This window comes from Parus major, chromosome 14, assembly GCF_001522545.3.
Source record: "Parus major isolate Abel chromosome 14, Parus_major1.1, whole genome shotgun sequence".
Classification (NCBI taxonomy): Eukaryota; Metazoa; Chordata; class Aves; order Passeriformes; family Paridae; genus Parus; species Parus major.
The window spans coordinates 7,473,759-7,492,571 of record NC_031783.1 but is presented as its reverse complement, the minus strand read 5'-3'; the positions used below and the strand labels follow the sequence as shown (position 1 = coordinate 7,492,571).

General features: G+C 38.8%; 1 protein-coding gene across 4 annotated transcripts in view; it reads right to left on the bottom strand.

Moving 5' to 3' along the window:
* The window catches only part of ABCC1 (ATP binding cassette subfamily C member 1), a 68,160-nt gene that overhangs the window by 46,309 nt on the left and 3,038 nt on the right, over window positions 1-18,813 (bottom strand). For all 4 annotated transcript variants that reach the window (XR_004499427.1, XM_015642641.2, XM_033517893.1 and 1 more), the window contains exons 2-12: window positions 10,755-10,931; window positions 9,877-10,002; window positions 8,477-8,614; window positions 7,238-7,363; window positions 6,452-6,513; window positions 5,491-5,622; window positions 4,249-4,476; window positions 3,409-3,586; window positions 2,517-2,678; window positions 1,799-1,891; window positions 338-541 (exon numbers count right to left, since the gene is read on the bottom strand). Coding sequence is in view for 3 of the 4 variants with exons in the window: in XM_015642641.2 (XP_015498127.2) it covers window positions 338-541; window positions 1,799-1,891; window positions 2,517-2,678; window positions 3,409-3,586; window positions 4,249-4,476; window positions 5,491-5,622; window positions 6,452-6,513; window positions 7,238-7,363; window positions 8,477-8,614; window positions 9,877-10,002; window positions 10,755-10,931 (1,626 nt within the window). In the remaining variant the exon portion in view is untranslated. The remainder of the gene's footprint in view (window positions 1-337; window positions 542-1,798; window positions 1,892-2,516; window positions 2,679-3,408; window positions 3,587-4,248; window positions 4,477-5,490; window positions 5,623-6,451; window positions 6,514-7,237; window positions 7,364-8,476; window positions 8,615-9,876; window positions 10,003-10,754; window positions 10,932-18,813) is intronic.

Here is an 18,813-nt window from a genome sequence, read left to right as displayed (position 1 = left end):
TAAGGGATTTTTTTTTTATTCTCCTAAGTCTGACCATACATTTCATCTTAGATTCCTCAAGTACTCTACTGAAAATGGGAGGAGATGCAGAGGAGGTTTTTATTTTCCAATACTTTGACACTTCTAGAACACATCCAACTTTGCTGTTACTGAGTTTCAAAGAAAACAGTAGTGCCTTTCCATGGAGAAGTGGACCCTAAGTGTTCAAGGACCCACCATTCTGGAGGGCATTTTGGCTCAACTCATTAAAACAAAAAACCAAAAGAAATCCTCAAGTACTACATGGGAAAGCACAATCCCAAAAAGGAGAAAAGACTTCTAGACTTGTTTCACTTACCAAAAACGGAGCACAAACCCAAGTGAAGGTTGCCATTGCAGCAAGGTAAGCAGATTTTTTTAGGACTTGGAGTTCTTTCTGTCTGATCTTTAATACCTTCTCTCTAAAGGCTAATTCCCAAGCATAAAGTTTCAGAACTTTAATCCCATTGAGAATTTCATTCATCAGCTTAATTCTGTTGTCTTTGCTCTTCATTTGAGCCACCTAAAAACAACATTGCAAAAAATAATTAACAGAGCACAATACTTGGCAGAACCTCAAAGTTCTGAGCTTTGTATTTTGCAATGGCAAATTTACCTCATTATCATCAAAAGCTTACTAGCTTCCCAAGCAGGAAATCTGAGATACTATCTGAATAAACAAATATGTAGAATTACCAAGACGTTTTAAACCAATTAAAAGAATGCTTCACGTAACTAGAAATCCAAATCAAGATCTAAGCAAGTGTGGCATTGGTTTAAGTGTGATTAAACTTGCAGCAGGGAGACCTGGGACTCAGGTACAATATATGCAGTTAAAAAATAAGCCAGTGTATATAGGATGTGCAGCTTGCATCTAACCTTAGACCAAATTTGATTTTGCTTCATTCTCAGCACTATCAATGGCTTTCTGATGGTGTAGTAAGGCAAAAAGCTTTCTATTCAGCCATTCTTAAGTTTCCATCTTCCTAAAATATTGTGATGAGGGCAGTGCAAAGCTGAACTGCTGTTGAGTCAGCACAGGCAGCAGAAGGCACTGGTACAGCTACCCCAGACCAGTGACAGCTGTGGCAATGCTGGGGTATGTTTTAATGTTTTAATGAACTTCTAGAGCTAAAAGGTTTCACTTTGACATATCAGTCTCCTCTGACATTCAGTAAATTCAGCTAGTAATGAAGTCTGTACCACAACACACGTGGTGGGGCTGTTGGAAGTAGTTTTAGCTCAGTAGAAGACTTGAATTTGAGTCTACGCTTACTTATGCTCACTGTCTGTAACAAACTGATCCTCACTAAATAAAATTGGCAAGGGATCAAAAACAGCCAACAACTAAGACTTCTTCATCTCACCAGGAAACAAAAAAACCCCAAAAACCACACATCCTGGAAACATGAGTACTTTCATTCAAGGCCATTAGGTTCATTAGGCAGATAGTAATTTACCTTTGCACTTCAGTTCTTAGGCAAGTTAAAAAACTGAACTAATTCATAATAATTCAGTCACTGGACATCTCATGAAGCTGCCTAAAGTGCTACCTTGATCTTCACTACTGCAGGTTTTTAGACCATTATGTACAGATAAGCTGTAAGGTTGAAAAATACATGAGTTTGTTTATTCTGAACATACAATACCTCTGACCTTTCTTTCCCTTCCCCTTTTTTAAAGGATAGATAGAGGAATGGGGAAAATAATAAAAGGAAAAACCTCCAGGAACAAGTCAAAGAATAGATATTTCTTAAAAGCACTATATAGAGATGCTAACCTGATAGGTTTTTGTCTTCATTGCTATCACAGCATTTATTGGAACCAGAAGGATCATGACAGCTACACCTGCCAGCACTGAAGGACCTAAATTCTGAAAAATACATAATTGTAAGCATTTATTCAAACAATTTTTTTTTTTAAATCTTGTCTCAAATCACCATACATTACAGAAAATCATTCTGAAATAGGTCTTCAGCTTGGGAGAAGGATCAAATAAGGGTTTAGGTTAATGTCTATATACTTTGACTCTGGAAGCAAACATATATACATATACCCCCCATATAAAAGTACATGTAGATCAATCTCTTTCTAAATATTCACACACACACATTTTAACTGTTTCCACTTTTTGCTGATTTGACTGTTCTTCTGAAGAAGTCAGCCCAGTGCTGTGTGAACAAGAAACAGCAAAAATATATAGTTACACAAAGCCAAGACCACTTTAATTCAGATCAAGGGACAAATGAGATACTCTATGTGCTGCAGTTCCCCAAAAGATAATAGTTCCCCTCTGCATCCTCCCCATGTGAACTCAGATGTGCAAACTCAGAACCTCCTGCCTTCCTTGCTGACAGCAGTGACAAAAGCAGCTCTGAATGGCTTCTTAATAAGCAGCACATTCCCCTCACTGCTGCAAACCCTCCAGTGTGTGTAGTCACAGAATCATGGAAGCAGCACCTTGCCAAAGCCAAAACAGGAAACAACACAAGGCTCACCCGCCACAGGAAGTACAGTGCCAGTATCACCTGAAGAGGGGCAGACCAAATCATGTTTATATAAGTAGTCAACTCCATGAATCTCTGAGCATCCACAGACATCAGATTCACAATCTCACCCACTGTAGAAGTCTTCCTAGCAGAATTTGAGATAACAAGTGCCTACATGTAGGTAAAAAAACAAAAAACAAAACAACATGAGGACACACTTAGTCATCTGCTTTTTCTCCACAGAATTCAAGTCCTTTACAGAACTGCTTCTTTAAAATTTCATGCAATCATTTTCCTCCTTTGTATTCTGCTTACCCTGTACGTCCTACAAAATGCAAGTTGTACACTTGGAATCAATCAGCTGGGTTTAAGCTAATATAAAGAATTAAAGTCAATAAGCAGACTTTGGGGTTAGGGCTGGTGGTTTTATTGCTTGGGAGTATCATTTACTTGGTTTGTAACGTGTTTTTGTTTTACTGTTAAGGAGTGGAATCTTCATTTCTTGTGACACATTTTTCTCACACAGAGCTATCAGTCCACAGCCTTCTAAAACACTCCAGCTTATTCTAAGATGGCACTGCTGGTAAATCCCAAATGAAGCTGTAAATGTAGCTGCATCTGTAATTTCTGCACCAACTGAAGCACTGTACACCCCAAGTCTAAGTGAGGAAAGCTTTCTTACTTGACAGTGAGAAGCACGTTAAGTAGCAAATTAGAAAACTGCCCTGGCTTAAAGGCTTTTATTTGTAAATTAGACATGCTCTTATTTCTATTAAGAGTTAGGAATCAGCATACCAGAGACTCCTAGCTTATTATTCAGACTTAAGCGATACATTCTCACAGTCACAAAGATTACATATTTGTAGTCACAGTATTGTTACATATTTAAAGAAACACCTACCTTTCGATAAATTACACCAACAATGGCTGTTTTGAGCCTCATTCCAGTTACGAAGCAAATATGAAAATACTGGTGAATAATCAGTGTCTGAAGACAGGCACAAACAAACAGCAGCACTGTATAAAAATAGCCTTGCCAGTTTGGGGCAGCTTTGTTATATACAAAGCTAAGCAGCGATCTGTGGAGAGAGAAATGAGTTCTGATAGATGGAAAACAAATGTCATGGTTGCAGCTTTAGGTTATTTCAAACATTGTACAGGTCATGCAAGCACCTGAAGTACCAAACTTAGGTAAAACACTGAAGCAAACTTCTTTGAAACTGGAGATCATTTTGTATGAGCATACATCACTCTCTCCTCAACGTTACCAGTCTGAAACATGAAGTAACACATAGCTCACATGTCCTGCATTCTCCTGGAGCTACCCTGAAGAGTCTCATATCCCCTCCAGCTGAAATACAACCACTTGCAGTTCCTTTACTTCTTAGCTCAAAGCAATACAACCCCTCCCAGCCCCTCAGCTCTCTGTGGCATCACATACTGTGATGTGTAGGCAGAGAATAATTACAGGTTAGAACTGAGTAAACTCTCCTGCTATTGCTGATTATGTTCTTGCCCTGCCTTCCCAGTGCTGAAAAGGAAAAGTCAAACATTTATTGCATGATGTTGTAATCTGAAAACCAATGGACTGAAATAATGTTTCTCTGTGGTCTCTCCCATATCTGACATCTTTTCCTCATTGTATCACTTGAAGGCAAAGCAGCTTGGGGAGTGAAATACCAGCATGTTTTAAATCCTGTTCACATACTTCTAATACAATAATAAAGTATACAAGTCTTACCCCAGAATTCCTGGGCCTGAAAACATCAAGAAATCATGTGCAGCTTTAAAAAGGAAGCTCATGAAAAAATATGGTCCAAAGGTTTTGTATAACACCTTGAATAAAGATGCTTCATGGCTCTTCTGAGATGGTTTTATAATCAAAGCTTCAACCTCTTCTGTCACATCACCATTTGAGTCCCCTGATTTTTGCTGCTTTTTGGGTGCATACAACATGTTTAGTGGTTGCCTGAAAAAAGATTACGTAGAGAATGTAGCATAAAGCCAACTGGAAAAACGTTCACTATACAAATGAGATATAAATGAGCTGCTTCTTGTGATTCTTGAGTCCAACTGAGTTTTACCATCAAGCATTTTTAATCATACAGCATAACTAAATGAACTGGCTGTTCAGAAATGGCTTTCTTTGCTTGGGTAGGTAACACTCCTGTAAATCTCTCCTGTAAGTCTGCCCCAGGGAATGAGGAAAGGGCTGTAACTCATAAGCTTAAAGAGCAGAGAACATTATTATTCTAGAATACAGTATGCTGAACTTTCATCAAAATCAAGGCTTCACTGTACCACCAGAGTTAAAAGAGTGAAGTCAGGTTAATGCCAAGACAGCCCCAATGGACTGAACACATTCTTTTCTTACATCTGGCTTATGCTAAACTCCGTGCTCTGAACTTCTGAGGACAAGCTGTATGTAAAACACCCTGTGTAAGCAAGCACACAGTTTTCCTTCAATGAAAAGGTGCTCCTATTTGCTGCAGCCAAGGATGATGAAAGTACGATGGAGACTGCAGGCATGCAGTCTAATTTTAGTCATCTGGCTCAGATGCTCAAACTCCCTATATAGTCAAAAGAAAGGAATAAGCTGCTCACTTTTACACCCTCAACTACCCTCCCAAGGCTTCACCAACTACAGAGGGAGCCCAAGCTCCTAAATTACACAACAGAAGTTTGTGTCCAAACATTCCCTCCCCAGGGGAAAAAAAAGAAAACACATCAAAAGTCACAGTAATAAGTTTTGGATCATGAAAGACTAAGGGAAAGTTGATGCAGCTCTTCATAAAGAAGAAACACAATGCCCTACTTGGTTCTGGCTCTCTGTGCACTCAAGGACAAACACAGGCAGCCACATGGGCCTCACAAAAGCAGGTTTGGTAACAAATGACAAACACCTCTAAGTAGAGGCTGAGTCACTTGAGCTTTTAAACCTCTGTATCTTGGCAGAACTGAAAGCCAGGATAACTGAACTCACCTCTTGGTCTTTGACCACTCTTTTGCCCAATTTCTAGCCAAACCTGGCACTACTTCCTCTGATTTGTCCTCTTTATTTAATGACCACAAATCCTTGGCTTCCAGAGGTTTCCGATAACCCTGAATCATCAACCTGTATTAGAAGGAATCAGCAGTATAAATTTAAGTGCACTGGAAAGGTTTGTGTATATATAGAGATAGATATACAGATACAGCTGCATCCAGCCCCAGAACAGAGCCAGCTCTCCACAAAGATGCAAGAGAGCATTAGTGCCTGCAGCAACACAGGTCCAGATGCCAAAACATACATCCTCCTGTCTTTACTGGGAGAACTAGACACCAAAACATCTAAGGATTCAGGATATGCCACTGAATTCAAATTCCAGGGAAAATAAAAGAAAGGATGAAATGATCTCATTTGAAAATCAGCCAGGCAATTAATATTCCCATGCCTAGCAAGTTTCAAAATCGTTATTAGCCTTTAATTTCACAAAGCAATTCCTTTCATCTAGGTTTCTGTTGGAACTCTGGCCAAATACCAGCCACAACCATACACCAATATTATTTTTCATGCTTGTGTGTTTTAACTCACAAATCATACTGCATAAGTAAAATTAAGTTAATGGGAAAAAAAGAGCCTATTGGACAAAAAGGGGTAATAGTTTTCAATGTCTTCATTTCTAAATACAGTAGACAATTTCTCCTTTCTTGTATTTCCCAAAGAATGTTTTTTTATTGTATTCCTTCATCAAACATATTAAATACAGACTGGCAAAATTTAAAATTGACAAGACCCACAGAGGAAGTAAAAAAAAAATTAATCAAGTTTTTTTAAAAATGTAAGCTACCTACAAAACAACCAAAATTACTGTTGCACTATTATTGCTAATTTAACTCTGAAAGCAGGATCCCAAAGTGCTATCTGACTTGAACTGGTGCTTTATGCAACAGTTTGGTCTTACCCAGTAATCCACCAGAATGTCATTCTGGATAGGAAAGAAGAACTGAACTCTGGACATGGATTCTAAAGGAGAGAAAAAGAAATCAATCCACATACAAAATAATTGCGGGGCCAAAGGAAACAAGCAAAGCAGAAAAGATGTTTTTGAGATTCCTTTTGTTTACAGTATTTTTTTCACATTACTAAAACTTGCCATTCATGCTGCTGAGAGCTTGTTCAGAAAACACAAGCACAGCTGTCAGCAGGCTCCACCACTGGGACACAGGAATAGCAATGCTCCATATCAACAACACAACAAACAGCTGAAGGAATTCTAGAGGCCAGTGGAGGCCAGACAGTGTCTCCAGATGCCCTGTTCAGTGCCCATGTCAATGCAAGGTATGCTACCATATGAGGGCACAAATATCTTAATTGGGTAGTTAATAATGAAGGAAAAATTCAGTTCTCCTGTTCTAGCAGTGAAGTGCTGGGACTCCATCGACACAGATGCACAAATGAAAAAAATGTGAAACTCCATAAAAGCATCCCAGACACCCCTTAGGAGCCCTGCATCTCATTCATTAAATATGTATGGGAAACTGAAGTGTCAATACACTCCTAATCTGGGTTCAAAGAGCACAAAGAAAGGCTGGGAGAATTTCAAAGGTATGAAAAGTTCATTTACTGACAGAATTTCTGTGCACATTTCTCATTTCTGTGCACAATTTGTCATCTGGGAGACTATGGCACTGTAGCTCATTAGACAGAATATTGCACTTATGATACTTGGCACTCTGCACAGACTCACAGGATCATTTACTGTTTCAGAAAACAGAGGTGGTTGCTCTGGAAAGCAACACAGGATGAGCTCTACTAACACCAGGACAAAGTAGATGCAGAAGGTGACATAATGAAATGCATCCTCATCAGCACCCTGCAAAGGAAGGTAATATTCCAATTAGAAGGTTTGAGGAATTTATTTTAAATAATGTGTTATGATTGAACAGAAAACAGCTCCTTACTGTAAATTCTGCAAACTGAGTGCTATACTACTCATCCCCATGCAGATTAAGTCAATATCTATTTTGGTAAAAGGAAGGTAATGAGAGGGGAGATGATGTCAAAGACAACATTAATTTTTATTCAGTCACTACCATTAAAATACAAGCATTAATTTCTTATGCAAAAAGTTCTCTTTAATGCATGGCTTGTGCCAACACAGCCCTGATTTGAAGTCAGTGCATTTCCTACAGAAGCAAGACATTTACACACTGGGTAGCAAGGAGTATTGAAAGCAAATTTTTTAATTAGGATGCACACAGAAGACAAGATTAAGAGGAGGAGAATTTACATTACACTTTGTTCCATTATGTGCAAAATTCAGAGATTCTTACAGTTTTTTAGACTGGGGCTGATGCATAACAGATAAACCACAGAAATCAAAGCACAGGGACAGATGGACACACACCCCCAGTAAAATCCCATTCCCCACAGCCGAAGACAAAAGCTGCCTGAAAGTTCTCAAAATTGCCAATACAGCTTAAAGGTTTCAAGAAATAAAAGTGCCATTTTCAGGCAGCTCCACAATTAGTATGATATTTCAGGTGGCCTTACTAAAGGGCAAACTGGCATAAAAATATTTCACTTTACACTTTGATTTTGTCCAAGCAGGTGAGACCACACCAGCACTGAACAAAGTGTTTCAGGAAATCCACTGCATAGTCAACAGGAAGATGACGTAAACTCCCTGCCAAAGCAGTTTGATATCAAGGATTACACAGAATTTGAGTGCACTCAAGCAAACATATCTGCTTTCTCCAACAGCCAACCCCATTTTCTTGGCAACTGTTTCTGCAGTTAAAATGACTACAAATTTCATGAGCATTCGAAACAGAAGACATTCATTCTTGCTTCCTTTGCTGTTACAACCCAAGGAATGAATCACTAAATGAATAATTAACTGATTTGGCTGGCATAACTACCAAGGAACTACTCTATCACTGTAGCATTTGGGATTTTCAACTGAATGAGGCTAAAAATCACTTACCACATTTAAGGCATGTTTTATTTTGGATATAAAAATCACTGTGGCACATAAAAATGAGATGAACCAGAAAATCGTCATTACACCTGAAGACTGGACTCCTTTTATTCTTTCATGTTGTATTAAAAATGTGGCCAGCAACTGTAGATAAATAAGATTAAATCATATTCACAAATTAAGTTTTATAATATGTTATGCACATGTAAAAGGTACTGTACTAAAGTCTGCTTATTTAACATTTCTAATCCAGTATCTCCCAGGCCTCCTAAACCCATGAAATTTTAAGTGTAATTGAAAAGACATTTAAATAGGAAATTCTCTGTATCAGTAAAGATAAGGAGTAGACAGAAAAGGAAAAAGGAACATGTGTTACATAGAAATAAAGAATCTCATACACAAAAGTACTGTCAAAGGCTGCCAAGCTTTACTTCTTTACTTTTCTGATTCTAGATCACAAATCAACATGGAATTACGGCATTTCCTGACTAGTTCTTTTCAAAATAAATATAATTCTTTCCATACAAGCCACAACACCAAATAACACTGACCAAGTATTAGTTTATTTCTGTATTTTGTGAGTTTTCAGTGTCCTTTAGGAAGCTGGTATATCTCACTTATCTACTACAACATGCATTTTCAATCAGCCTGACAAAAGCTTGACAGTTGCATTATTAAACAACCACAAACTACTTAACAGCTCTTGCATTTGTCAGTATGTTTGAGGGCTCTTTGGGGTTTTTGGTTGTTGTTGGGGTTGTGATGTCCCCTTGAGCATCATGTTTATTCACTACCATTCCAAATCTGGGCTAAACCTAAGGCAACTGACAGCAAATGAAGAACAAGGCATCTTCCCTGAAATGCAGGTTGCAGGGATATTGGTGTGAAAGTAGAAAACCCCAGCACATCCAGGTTAAAGGAGGTAGCTGGGGGGCACCTGTGTGACTTGTGGCTTTCAAGACTTTCCACTGTGCCATCAAGTGTAACAAAGATAACACACACAAGAATGTTATATCAGAGTTTGTAATGAGATACTTCAACAGTCTCCCCCCCAAGCTCAGTGGTTTGCATTATCTAGGTTGAATCAGCTCTCTTGAGTTGATTCCTCTACTCTATGCCTGAGCCAAACCATTAAATGGATGCTAGCTCAGGCCTACCAAAGTGAGACAAGAACTGAAACTGCCTTGTGTGCTGATGTGCAACACATTGAGCACAGAGAGGTGGGAGCCTGTTTTTTTTAATTTTTTTATTAAAAAAAAGAGGTATTTCAGAGTCAATATTTCACAGCTCTACTACAGACTAAGGCTGTATATAAAGGCTGAAAGGATTACAGCACTGTGAATAATACCAAAGTGGTGCTGTTGCTTACAGCTTTGCATGGTCACTGCCCATGCAGAAGAACTTACCATTGTTATACCCAATACTGTAGGGCTAACGAGAAAAAATGGAGCTAGAGAAATATTTTGACTTCTTTTCCAGAAAGAGTAGAAAAGGTCTGCCCAGCAGACTATCCACAGTATTAAGCCCAAAGCCTGCAATAAAAAAAAGTGTCTTTAGGACATCAGTTCATAAAGATAATGCAGCACAATATATAGATGAACACTAGATGTTATGTGTTAGCAGGAGTCATGATCAGACATTATCATTTGGGCAATTCTACCACATGCACAAAAGAAAAGCATTTTGGCTTTAATTATTGAATTCCTACTAGAAGAAAAAAATTTTAACTGATTTTTAATACCATGTAATTCAGTCTTTATGAAGCAGAAAGCTGGTCTCCTGAACAACAGATTGCAGAGAAAAATACCTCTCCAACACACAGTGTTATTACAGCCCTCCTTAAAACTTTGCACTTATACTACAGGGAAGAAAAAAGCCAAAAACATTAAGTACCTATTCCACAATAGAAGTGTAATAGAACACCTGCAGCACTCTAGAAATATATACTGTGTTAACTCAAGAAGCTGACAGGAAAATAAGTTACTTTTATAATAGAAATAAGGGCCTTGAGATTGAGTTGCCTTAAAATAGTCTTCTCCAACTGGTCTTTAAAAGGATTTGCATGTTTGTTGCTATGCCAGGGTGAATTTCAGAAAGCCTGATAACAGGGCAGTGGAAACAGGAAAGGCTGCAAAATCAAACACAAGCAGAACAAATAAGTTATATCTGAAGTGTACACACAGGTCAAGACTGACGCTCAAAACAATACTGTGCTAAAACACAGATGAAAAGAGATTCCAAATTCTAAACAAGGTTGGTAAGTTGTGATTTCAGAGTCACATACCGTTTTGGCTTTGTTAAGGTTTGACACTTGGATGTACCCCCTGTCATGACGGCGAAGGTACAGGAAGTACACTGGGAAGCAGAGCCACAGGTAAATGCAAGGAATCCAGACCAGGACTGTGTTCTGAAAGCACGGGGTGAAATCTGGATCTTCTGTGTGCCATGTCAGATTCCAATCCTGGGGCAAGAAAACAGGCTAAGTTAAAGAAAAAGCCAACGCTGAATATCAGTATTTGAAAATCAGAAACAGGGACTCAGAATAAAAAATCCACAACAACAAGGCACAGAACCAAAAAAAGGCTCACCCTCACAGCTCATTTCCTACTCAACAAGAAGAGAATGTAAACTGACATAATTCAATGTTTTCCTACTTCTTTCAATACAATTTTCAAAGCCAAGGTAAATCACCAAACAATCAAACCAAAAATGATGATCACAGTAATACGTGACTATTTTAATCACTGGCACAAGAACTATTCACAATGACTATTTAGTAGTAGCATTAGTTTTTGGACCATATTTATGATTGTTCTAAGTCAAGAAAATCTCTTGCAGCAAATTCTACCTTTAAGTCATCGACCTTGCTGAAAAATTACCACATGCAAGAGTTTCTCTCAAGTGCTGTAGATTTTTGACTCTCCAACAGAATAATGCAGCTGTAGATGGATTGCAATTATTCAACAGCCAAAGCTCCCAGGCTTCTGTTTAAAAGTGACTGAGCCAAAAGCAGCAGTCCCATGCCCAAAGGCTTGTTGACCATAGTGTTAATTTTCAGTGGCAAAGCATTTTTTCAGGCAGTTGCACAGCTTACACTACACAAAACACCAGTGCCACTACTGAGACATAATGTCAGTAATCCTACTCCTTTATAAAAGCCTAATCTGGTCACTGAAACAGGTGCCATTATCCACATTTTATAGATGAGGAAACAGAACCAAAAGGAGCTGTAGTGCCTGTTCCCTCTATTCCAACATCAAAGCCAAAAGCAGATCCCACTGCCTAGAATCACCACACTTTGATCCTTGTTTGTCCCCTTGTTCCACTGAATAAACAGCTTCAAACACAATTAAAGAGAACATAGATCTAAAAAGGAATGGAAGATACATTTTCCTTCTCCATTTCCCTCAATTTCTATCAGAATCTAGGACTTGATACAACAGACATACACAGGACACTCAGCTGTTATTTTTCTCCTCTAATTCCATAGCACTCTAAAAATTCTTCTCACTTTGTGTGATTTTTAAATTTTCATTTTTAGAAAATCTCTCAGCTTACTACAGCCAATTCAGGGGAATTAACACTGGTAGAACACAAGAATGCCCAGTTATGTTTGACTGTATCTGCATAGGGGTCACAAGCTGTTCGTGACAAGGCTGTGAGACGCTGTGGGCAAGCCACACGCTTATTGAGTTTCCTGGCTGCATAACTCATCAGAAATTTCAGCTGAGTCATCCTTACATTTAGCCACCACACAAATGTTTTTGGCTTTCTAAGTCCCAGCTGCTCTACTCCAGCACAACAGCCAAGAAAAAGTCTCATGACTCTGCAGAACAGTTTACAAGTCACAAATTAAGATAGTTACAAGATTATACAAGTAAATCAACAGGATGTAATCAACATTACAAGAAACAAACAAAAGCACTGATACCTTTTTTATTGAGAAAACTTTAGAAAGTTAACTTCTTCTCTGTTTATAAATGCTTGCTATAAAATTAATCTGGCAAATACCAGCAAGGTCAGAGCATGCAATGCATGTCACTGCCACATGGCAAAATAAAAGCAAGAAGTGCTGTATGCATGACTGCTGAGGGATATTCTAAAAATGTGCAACGTGCCATTTGACTTTCATATTTTCAAGTTATCCAGATGTGTTTGTTTCTGCATAAAAGGCAAGAGTGTGTAATGCAATGGTACTTCAGGGTTCAGAACAGAAAGATGGGACAAATGGGCAATTTTGGACAAGACTACTGCTAGAAGTTTACAGCAACATCAGTTCTTTCATATGTTGCCAGGATTTATCCAGAGGGTGTGCTGTCAAGTAGGAGCATGCTGAGCTTTAAAAACACTTCTCTGTACAAGAGAAATGGCAACACACAGGTGAGATGCAGAAGCCACTTCCATTTTACATCCACGTCAGGTGGCAAAAGGCAAGGAACACGTGAAGAGAGAGACCCAGCAGTTATTTCCCTGCTGTTTGCCCGGGTGCAGTTCCCTCAGGCTGTGCCCACACAAGCCAGGAGCAGAGCTGCAGACCCCAGCCCATGTCCTCACGTGTGTCAGGTCCTGTGTCAGGTCACAGCTGCCCTGCACACTGAGCAGCAGCCGCTGCAGGCTCCCAGCTACACCAGTCCAAAAGGCACTGGGGCCACTGGAGAGGCTCACAGGCAGGCAGCACGGCCTGTGGGACACAGCAGCAGGCTCACAGTCCAGAGCGAGCTGTGATCACCCTCTGTGGACAAAGCCAAGGGGAACTCAATCCCTTACAAAGGCAGGCATGCCCTAAGTCCTGCATGGAGGACGCTGCAGCTTTAGGAGATTCCACTGCAGCTGGGAAATGTGTCACTCTCACCATGAAACCAGCATGCATTCACATTTGAATCACAGGTTCAGTTACACAAGTCTAGACAAGTTCGACCGGCGGAAAATACGTCTTCTCCTTTGCTTTATATAAACCAAGTTTCAATTTTGGTTTTTTTCCATCACAAACAAAATGCAGAAACACTCACTGAAGCAGACCTTTGCATTTAACAGACGTTAATTAGCAAATTAATGACATTTTTTTTTGACTCAAGTGTCAGAAACACTATTTTAGCAAGTTCTACTAAAACATGAAGTTACTCCATTTTTCTCAGCTCAAAGTTAAACAATTTTCACTCTGATTTATCTGCTAACCCTTCTACTTTGCGAAGTCACATCAAATGACAGAGATAAAACTCCTGAAAGCCTACACAAACTAGCATATGGCTAGCATGCCATAAATGAAGAGGAGGAAAAAAAGGGGGTAAAGTCTATAGCTATTAGGCTGTATAATTTGGAAGCAGCCTTTATTTTAAACTGTGACTGCAGGAACCCACTGGAGAAAAATCAGTCTGATCCTTGTTCCTTTCTTGGTAGATATTGGGAGAGATACAATGTTGGCTTACTTTTGGTATAGTCCAGAAGAATCATATCTCAGATGTTAAATAGTTTCAGGTTGGTTTTTCTTTTCTTTTCAAAATTCCTTAACAATTTTAAGGTTTCCCAGAATAGCAGATGGGTATTTTTAACTTTACCTGACCTATTTCTCAGTTTTCATTTCCATCATCAGCGCTATGGTTCAAAAACACCCATCCACAGTTTTAGTGCCTAGTAACATGTTTTCTCTCTTGGCACAGAAAAGCTTCCTATCATATCTGAAATGAAACCCTCGGTCTACAAGAAGGACACAAAAAATGCTTGGCATTCCCCAGAATCAAGTGGATCCATTCACAGGTAAACCACTTACTTAACAGTGCATAAAACCTCAGAAAATTAAGAACAATACTAATTCCTGTCTAAAATTTCAGGAACAGGCAAGATAAAAGCATTGACAGTGGAACTGTAAGACAAAGTTGCAATACAAAAGGCCAGTTATTCTGCCTTTGCAGAGGGAAGACAGACCAAGGACAGTTGCATGCCTCCAGCATGGCTAATCTGAGGAATAACAGCGTTTGAAGCTGGCTGCCTCTCCTGGCAGCCAGGAAATACTGTCAAGTGAGCAGCCAGGGGTTGCTTGTTCTCACATCAATAATCCCACTTGACCCACAGCACATTTTAAAATTTTCACTGGCAGAAACAGAGAGACCCAAATTGCTCAGTTTCATTCCTGCTGTGTGGAGTGTGCTAGAGATGCAGGCTGCCAGGCACAGTGTTAAATGCACCTGTATGAACCAAATTGTGACTGAAAAGTGACTTAAAACATTACTATACAACTATGTAAAAAATGAAGTTACAAAACCACACTGGAATCTTAACATCATGGTCAATACTTACTCCTTCAAAAGGAGTTTGACACTGTGTACCCACTACTTCAGTATCACCCACAGAAGAACTACCTCCCTTGTAATACCAAGATAAAGTTTTTCAATCTTATCTCCCCAACACTAAAAAGACTTTCTGTTTAATGCAATGTTTACATTTAGTTGAGTGAAAGTAATTAGCTCTCTCAGGCACTAACACTGTAATTGCAGCTAACAACTTTCATTATAATAGTATCATCACTTTCCCACTGAAATAGGAAGTCTTACTATCTGCCAGCTCTAGATACAGGATTAAAAATTTCACAGTGTAGCACCTATAAAACCATGAGCTGACTGAACCACCCTCTGTCTCAGTGTAGGCTAAAAGCCAATGGCCTTGTGGCATCTATCTAGGACAGCAAATTTCCTGCCCCTCCCCAGGCAGGAGATTTGCCAGATCTGGCAGAGCCTACATCTTCAGAGGAGCTGCATCACTGCACAAGAGGGAGGGGGTAAAGGAAGTGCAGAACAGGACCTCTCTCTTTAAGGCTGCTTCAAAGGAACCCTGACCTTACTTTTTAAAAGTATCTGATACCTGATATGCCATCTTTGTTCTGCCATTCACGTTTTGAAGTCAGATCATTGAAGCCTGTGCTGAGGCTCACCATTTGTCTAAGAGCATATTTCAAATGGGGTCTAAACAAGCACAGTCTTCACCAGCATCAGATTTGCTCTGCTGTGCTTACTGTTCAGGCTACATCACAAGTTGATAAGACAAGCAACTGATATTTGTACAAGAAAAGTACTCCAGAATCCCTACAAAAGTTTTCAGCTTCCGAAAATACCATGTGCAGATTGAGACTTCAGAAAAGGGAAGTCACCATGCCTCTCTTTCATTTCAAAGTCTAAAATGCAAGCTTTATTCTTAAAGTATCTTAATGTTGTCAAATTCATGATTGTTAGAGCAAGTGGTGAAAAAGTTAAAAAAAATAATAATCACAAAATAAACAAGGATCCTAACCTTTTTTTTATCATTTATATAAAGAAGATTCAGGGGGGAAAAACACCAGTGTCTCTAGTGGAAAAGAAAATGCCCTTAATTTCTTAATGTTTTCTATTAGAAATGGTTTTAGCAAGTTATAAATGGTTTTAATGGTTTAAGTTCTCAACAGTAATTACTTACATAATGCAGATTTGACTTGTTAACAGACAAGGAAAAGCCTTTACCTTCCAATAACTGGTCCTGAATTTAAATCAGGTGTCTGTACCTCCTTGTCCCAAAGTCACACATGAATATTTTCTAATGTTTACAAAAAGTTGAGACCCTTTATTATAAAAAGCACTGCATCAGCTGGAACTGTGTGTAAAATTCCAAGAAAAAAAGCATATTTTGCTTTTTTCCCCCTTTAGCCTAAAATAAGAAGCAGGTGCTAACAAATTGCCAGAGAAAGGAGCACTTGCAGCTGTGGCATTTACAAGAGCTGAGCTTTGTAACCTATGAAGTTAATACCCACCAAACTATGTCTAATTTTTTTTTGTGTCAGAGAAACATATAGAAGACTATATTAGCACTTGCAAAATTAAAGTTTATCCTCTCTCTACAGACGCTGCATTTTCATACCCTGCTGTATCTGCAACTACCATGACAAAACATTTGGCCACTTGACAACAAAGTATTTACCACTTCTAGTTTCAGAACTTAAGGGTGGTTTTTATCCTTCTGCAAAGTTTTTCACTGAAATCACTGTTACCTAAAAGGATACAAGAAAAAGATTCCTGCTCTCATTCCTTCTTGCACCAAACACAGTGCTGCTCAACAATGCAACAGCCTGTAGCTGGAGTTCAAATCACTGAGAAGTTCATATACACCTGGGTAATAATCTCACCAAAGGACTAAGGTAACAGATTAAGTCGGGATAAACTGTATCTGAAGCTACCACAGATGCAAAGAGTGAGAAAACAGTAATGCAAGGAATTCTGACTCTATTAAAAGTAAGCAAAAGGTCAGTACCCGGCAGTAGGCTTTTTAGAGATATGACCCAGAGTGACTTCAGCCAACCTGGGCTGACCTTCACTCGGTCCCAGTATAGCACAGTGTTTCAATGTAAATTGCATTGTAATTGCATGAAACAGTACAAGTTATTCTGGCATTTTGCAACATTCTTTCCCCTCATTTAACTTTTCTGAGCAATTCTGAGTTGCCAGCTGTAGAATGATGGGTCATCTGTTCAGAAAAATCCCATAAACAATAGCTTATCCGGCTTAATTTCCCTATAGTTCCCTTAATTGATTTATTCCGAATCAAGGGATATATATCAGTTTCATTTCTAATCTAAGTTTAATTTTTCTATGCACATTTAGACCCTTGTTCATAAACAGAAGAAAGCTGACAAATACACCTCTGGCATTCATCAATAAAAAACACAACCCCTAGGGCATGAGAATCATGCAAACTGCTGTTAATTACAATAAATCACCATTTTGTGTAAAGGTGTCCTTGTTTTTTACTCTGCTACTCTTCTGTTCCAAATGCTGCGCACGTGTGACCTTCCTGTGTCACTGAATGTAAGCAGTTTCGTGATCTGCACACTCTTTATCAGAGACTAAACTCAGCTTTTATCAAGCTCACCCAGCACCCTCCCACAGTACCTCCAGGTCCCTCACTAGCTTTGCCACAAACACACTGAAAAAGCACAGAGGACACGTCTTAAATGCAGCAAAGAGCTGCAGGGTTCCTAGAGACATGGCAATTTACTGCCTATCTGATATGTGATGGCATAAGCTACACATCTTCAGAACATAAAATTGCTTCTTACATAAGACTGGTTTTTCTTCAGAAGTCTATTTTGGTAAAACTACCGGTGTCCTCATAAATAACATAAGCACAGCAGCTGTTTATGTCACACAGTATCACTTCACAAATGTCAGTTAATAATTGCAATGCATTAAAGAATATTAATATATCTTTTTTCTTAATAAAATTCTATCAAGCTATATTATGAATCTCTCCCACTACAACGATGTCAACTAAATACAAAACATAACTTCTCTGGACAAACACTAATACATTTATTTTGGCAGACAAACATGTCCTAAAGCCTCAGACTGTACTCTACACAATGGCAAAGGAAGCCAAATCCCTCCAGGTTGGTCCCTAAATTTTGTGTACAAGGCTCTGCCTCACCTTCACTCACCCAGTCTGTTTTAATTCTGTAGTTTGTTTCCACACAAACAAGTGCTAAACCTAGTACACTGTGTGGATACCACTTCTTTACTAACAGTGAAGAGGCTTCACAAAAGCTTTCTGAACAAACAGGGAAGAAACAGGACAGTGTTTACACAGCCAGAGATGCAGCTTGAATCATTACAGGACTCTAGTTTTCTAAATAAAACAGAGAAGCTGAAAACTTGCTTTTCTCCTAGAAGTAACTGCAATTACTTGCTTTCAATCACTTCTCAACAACGAAAAGCCCAACTAGAAATCTGTGGAAAAAAATTCTGCTAAATTTGCACTGAAATAAACAGCTTCTATTTAAATTAACTTTAAAAAACACAGTGTCTGCCTGTGAATGACATGATAGGAACTTATATAAATATAAATATATAAATATAAACCATTTATCTGACATTCCCTTAAGCTTCAGATGCATATTTCCCACTTCTTTTTCATAAAACCCTACTGAGAGCTTTGAAATATCAAAGTGTCACAAAAACTGTTAACCTCTTCCTTTAGCAATTTCAAACATGAAAAGACTTCTCTGAACATGATACTGCAGAGCTTACAAGCTCTGGAAAAAAAAACTGAAACCAAGATTTTATTCAAAATAAAACCAGCAGATTATTTCAAAATGCACATGCACTGAGAACACTAACTGTACATGTGGAGTATCTCCAGACAGGAAGGTCAGGAGGCCAAAGTGTACAGTGAGTTCTACATCTGCTGAGACACTTATCCTGCTTACCTGGAGCCACAGTGTTCCTCACCCTGCTTTACCTCTGTGTTTTTCTGTGCTGCTATTGAAACAAGGTGGCAGTAATATTCTAGCCAAAGCTACCTCAGGTGTCAGGTCAATAACAAAGTTT